This window comes from Otolemur garnettii, unplaced genomic scaffold, assembly GCF_000181295.1.
Source record: "Otolemur garnettii isolate 467f Iridium unplaced genomic scaffold, OtoGar3 scaffold00076, whole genome shotgun sequence".
Taxonomy (NCBI): Eukaryota; Metazoa; Chordata; class Mammalia; order Primates; family Galagidae; genus Otolemur; species Otolemur garnettii.
In genome coordinates, this window is record NW_003852471.1 from 4,473,934 (window position 1) to 4,478,998 (window position 5,065).

General features: G+C 41.6%; 1 protein-coding gene across 1 annotated transcript in view; it reads left to right on the forward strand.

The window, feature by feature from the left end:
* Positions 1–5,065, forward strand: part of LEKR1 (leucine, glutamate and lysine rich 1) — a 153,190-nt gene that overhangs the window by 128,128 nt on the left and 19,997 nt on the right. The window contains exon 10 of the mRNA XM_012807808.1: positions 2,737–2,901. Coding sequence (XP_012663262.1) covers positions 2,737–2,901 — 165 coding nt within the window. The remainder of the gene's footprint in view (positions 1–2,736; positions 2,902–5,065) is intronic.

Sequence of the window (5,065 nt, forward strand, 5' to 3'; positions counted from 1 at the left end):
ATCAGAATATTTAAAATATCACCAGGGATAAAGGTCATTTCAAAATGATAATGGAGTCAGTTCACCAGAAGTACATAATAACCCTAAATGTTTATTCACTTAATAGCAAAACTTAAAAGTACATGGAGCAAAATCTAATAGAACTGCAAAGAGAAATAAAGCCATGATTAGAGTCTCGGATATCAATATCCCTTTCTCATTAATTGATATAAAAATAGCCAAAATACTGGTAAGGAAATATACTACAGAAAGTAGAATAATTTATTTTAAAGAGATATATTGAATACTGTTAACAAGTTTGACCTAACTGATGCTTGTAGAATTCTCCACTTAACAGAATACATGTCCTTCTCAAGTGCACATGAAAGATTTACCAAAATCGACCGTATTGGGGGCTATAAATAAGTGAATAAGTTTAAAAGGATTCAAATCATACGAAGTCTTTTCTCTGACCATAATGGAATTAAATTAGAAATCACTGACCAAACATTATCTGGAAAAATCCCAAAATATTGTTCTTTATTTATTTCGGATTAATTATGACAGAACACATATTTAGGTCACATTGTTTTTAGTTCTAAGGTAAAGTTCAAGTTGTAGTCAAGCCCTTCACCCAAATATTTTTAAACTAAATAAATTCCAAGCCCATGCTCTTACCTACTAGGCTGTGTAGATGCATTTAGAGACAGGTTACATGGGAAAGTAAACACACTGAGCTGTACAGGGCCCCAGAAACATCAGAGTCCCCTTCCTCTCCACCTGTAGCCTCATATCATTTTCTGGGAAGCTCTGAAGCTTTCCTTGTCTTTAGCAGTCTGAGAATAGCCCATCCAAACAATTCTATAATGTTCCTAAGAGATATTAGTAGTCTTCTACCCAGACAATCCAGAATTTATTTTGAGAGAGCCAAAATAAATTTAGTCCTTGCATTGAATACCATGTAAATATATTCACATGGCCTGGGGCAGATGCTACAGTACTATACCCAGGGCAATAAAACCAATTGACCTATACTGAGCTTAGTCTTCTGTCTACATTTTATTTAATGTAAAGGGCTGTCTATAAACTTCTTAAAAATATTTTTGTGTCCTGGCACCCTGACACCCTGGTGTCAGTGTCCCTTTGAGAAATTCAGGTTGACCTCTTTCCTTTGCTTGGTGGCCTGACACACGTGATCAGATTGACAGTTTCCCCCAGTTTTGCCGCCCTTCCCCCCTCTTAGTTTGCATTCACGGTACAGTGTAAATCTAGAGTCAGCCTGTCACTGGGATCCCTTCTCTAATCTCACCAGATGAGCTCCCCGGAGTGAATGGATCCAGTAATGGTGGATTTTTTTCTCTCTCTTCCTTCAGTAGGCAGGGCTCACACCAGTGGTTAAAAACCACACAGAAAGAGATGTTGGCTCGATGACAGGAAAACCTGCTTCATGCTTAGCACTGTCTGAAAATGGAAATGCCTGCTGGGAAAGTAGTGAATTATGGTGTCTGGAGGTGTGAGGCACACAGCAGATGGGCATTTCATACAGGTTCCTAGTACAGACGGAAAGATCGGATCGTGGACGTAATCTCCACTGCCTGTAGAATTTCTGCTCATGCTACAGCTTTATGCATAAGCTTCACCTCATTTAATCCTCATAGCAACCCCTAAGGGAACAATTTATAATACCAGTGGGAGAGGTTATGGTCACAAACTTAAGATCACTCAGCAAGTGGCAAGGCCAGAATTTAGAGCTGGGATTTAAACTCAGCTCCATCTGCATCCACAGACCTTGTTTACTCTTTCCACAATTCACATAAGCATGAGAAACTGATGTAGGGGATTTCTAAGACCCCTTCCAGCACTGTGATTCTGAATCAAAATGTGGATAGAGACCCTCTCTGACTTATAATGAGGTTACCTGTCAGTAAACCCACAGAGAGTCGAAGATACTGTACATCAAAAATGGGCATGTTGTAGACACGACGGGATGCAGTCCCCTCAAAATGCAGGCAGTACAGTGCGCACACCGAGGAGTCTGGGGTGTTTGCCCTCATGCTGGCGTGCTGACCGGGGCGGCAGCTTTCTGCCGCTGCCCAGCATCCCGAGAGATACCGTGTCTCCTGTCAGTGGCCTGGGAGAAGATCAAAATTCAAAACTCGAAGTACAACTTTTACTGAAGGTGCATTGCTTCCCCAGCATCATAAAGTAAAAAAATCAAAGGTCAAAACGTTTCAAGCAGGGGACCATCGGTGCAGGCATCACTATTGTATTCCTTTAATCATCTTTCCAGCCTCAGTCACATTAAAATGATAGTCTATGACTCCAAAACTTTCTGTGACCTCCATCAAGAAAAGGCCATTTGAATAATCAATCTTTGTACTTTGTATCCCCTCTGAGTTCTCAGCGGAACTTAGTCTAAGGGCCTCAGATTCTGTTTTGTTTTGTTAATTTTCTCTTATGAGTTACTGGCAAAGACTGAGTTTCTAGTATAAATGAACAGATGACCAGGCTTTTTTTCCCCTGAAAACTGTCATAATAGATAGTTCTAACTTCTCTATTAATTTTTCAGGTCTTAAAAGGTCTTAGAAGGTGTTAGAATATCTGGTCCAAGTTCTAATTCAGTGTCTTTAATACTAGAATTTTGTAAATAGTCAAAAATGTAATGTTAAAATTTCTTAAGAATTAACCGTAAATGAGCTCACTGTATTTATTTCAAGGCAAAATGGTTTTTTGTGTGTGTTAAATGCTATCTTCTAGATTAAAGCTGAACTCGCCAAGGAAAGAGCTCAACACCTCGCGGACTTTGAGGAGCAAGCTGTTCTCTTTAGGAAGGAAGCAAAGCTGGAACTTGACATTGAAAAAGAAAAACACGAACAAATGATCCAAAAGTATAAACACGATCAAGAGGAACTGCAAACGAAGGTTTGTAATGGTGGGGCTCCTCGTCCTCTAACGAGCTGGAAAGTGCAGCTGCTGGCGTGTCCTCTAAGAGCACTGCAGGGTGTAGAGCCCCCCTGTGTCACCAGGCCTCAGTCCTGGCCATGGAGGTAAAGGAGGTGACTGTCCCCAGGTTGGGTAACCAAGAGAATTAGGCATGCACACGATCCAGCTACACATACCTGGGTTGTTTTCTTTTCTTTTCTTTTTTTTTTTGAGACAGAGTCTCAAGCTGTCCCCCTGGGTAGAGTGCCGTGACATCACAGCTCACAGCAACCTCCAACTCCTGGGCTCAAGAGAATCTCCTGCCTCAGCCTCCCAAGTAGCTGGGACCACAGGCGCCCGCCACAACGCCCTGCTATTTTTTGGTTGCAGCTGTCGTTGTTTGGCAGGCCCGGGCTGGATTAGAAACCGCCAGCTCAGGTGTATGTGGCTGGTGCCTTAGCTGCTTGAGCCATTGTTTTCTACTAAAATAAACAATCTAGAAACAGCATAAATTGTAAGACTAATAATTATCATGGCTAGATATTCAAATGCCCCAAGTATCTAACACTAACCAATAATGAGGTTATTTTATGTAATTAAAAATTTCTCAACACCTAAAGCATATCCCCTTTCATTGCAATATTTTTAATTCTAAACATTTTTGAATAAAGAGAAATATTTTTAAAATGTAATCACACCTTCTTAATTTCTTAGACAGTGTGTTCTAAATATAAAGTTTTATTAAGTTTTCTGTGTTTTTATAGGACTTAAGTAGTTGTGTGTGTGTATTAGTGAAGAACCAGTAGGGAAATCATATTTTGAATAAATTCAGTAAGAGTCCATATTAATTAAGCATCTAGTGAGACCTAATGGCCTCTCTCTTTGTATACAGAAGATATGGCACAGCCAATTCAATAGTCGGGCACAGTAGGCACGACCAACGACCTGCGTGTATGACAGTGCCACTGCACAGGGACCCACACTCAGGCCTCAAGCTTTACATTTCACACTCTGCAGATGCTGCCTTGAAATCCTTTTTTTAATTTCAGAATACCATGTATTATTAAATGTACAAACATTAGGGTGTACATGAATTGCTTTTGTATAGTTTGAGTCAAGGTTGTAAGTGTGCCCACCACCTGGAATTTACCCCCCTCCTCCCTGCTCCCACCTTGAGTTTTACTCCCACATGTGCACGCAGGTGTTGATCGATTAGTTCCAATCTAATGGTGAGCACATGTGGTGTTTGTTCTTCCATTTCTGTGATACTTTGCTTAGAAGAATGGTCTCCAGTTCCATCCAGGTTGTTAGAAAAAGTACTACTTCGCTGTTCTTGTAATGGCAGGTTAGTATTCTGTGGTACACAGATAGCGCATTTTATTAGTCCACTCGTGGAGTGATGGGCACTTGGCTTGGTTCTTTGTGATTATGAATTGGGCTGCTGTAAACATTCTAGTACAGGTGTCTTTGTGATAGGAGCATTTCTTTCCCTTTGGGTAAACGCCCAATAGTGATTGAATCCAGGTCTACTTTTAGTTCTCTGTGGTATCTCCGTACTGTTTCCCACAGAGGTTGTCCTCGTTTGCAGCTCCACTGGCAGTGTATAAGGGTTCACATCTCTCCACATTCACGCCCGAATTTGTTGTTTGTGACTTTTTGGTAAAGGCCACTCTCACTGGAGTTAGCTGTTACCTCATTGTGGTTTTGATTTGCATTTCTCTGATAGTTAGAGATGTTGAGCATTTTTTCATGTTTTATTGGCCATCAGGCCAATAATTTTATCTTTGAATTTGTGTTTTTCAAGTGAAATCCTATTGGGACAATGGAGCTCAGAGCCTAAGTTCACCTCAGCTTCCATCTGCCCTAGGTGGTCCTGGCCCTGGCGCCCCAGGCTCTACTGAGTTCCCCCCACCCCTTCTTCCTCTCATTTTGTGACTGCTGTTGCAGTCCTGGGTGGCTCAGGATCCCATAGGCAGGGGAATTTAGACCAGCAGGCCAGAACTAGCCAAATGTTACCATTTCTCAAAAGAAATAATCCAGATTTTGGCTCGGCGCCTATAGCTCAACCAGCTAAGGCGCCCGCCACGTACACACCTAAGGTGGCGGGTTCGAATCCCCAGCCCGGACCCGCCAAACAACAATGACGGCTGCAACCAAAAAATAG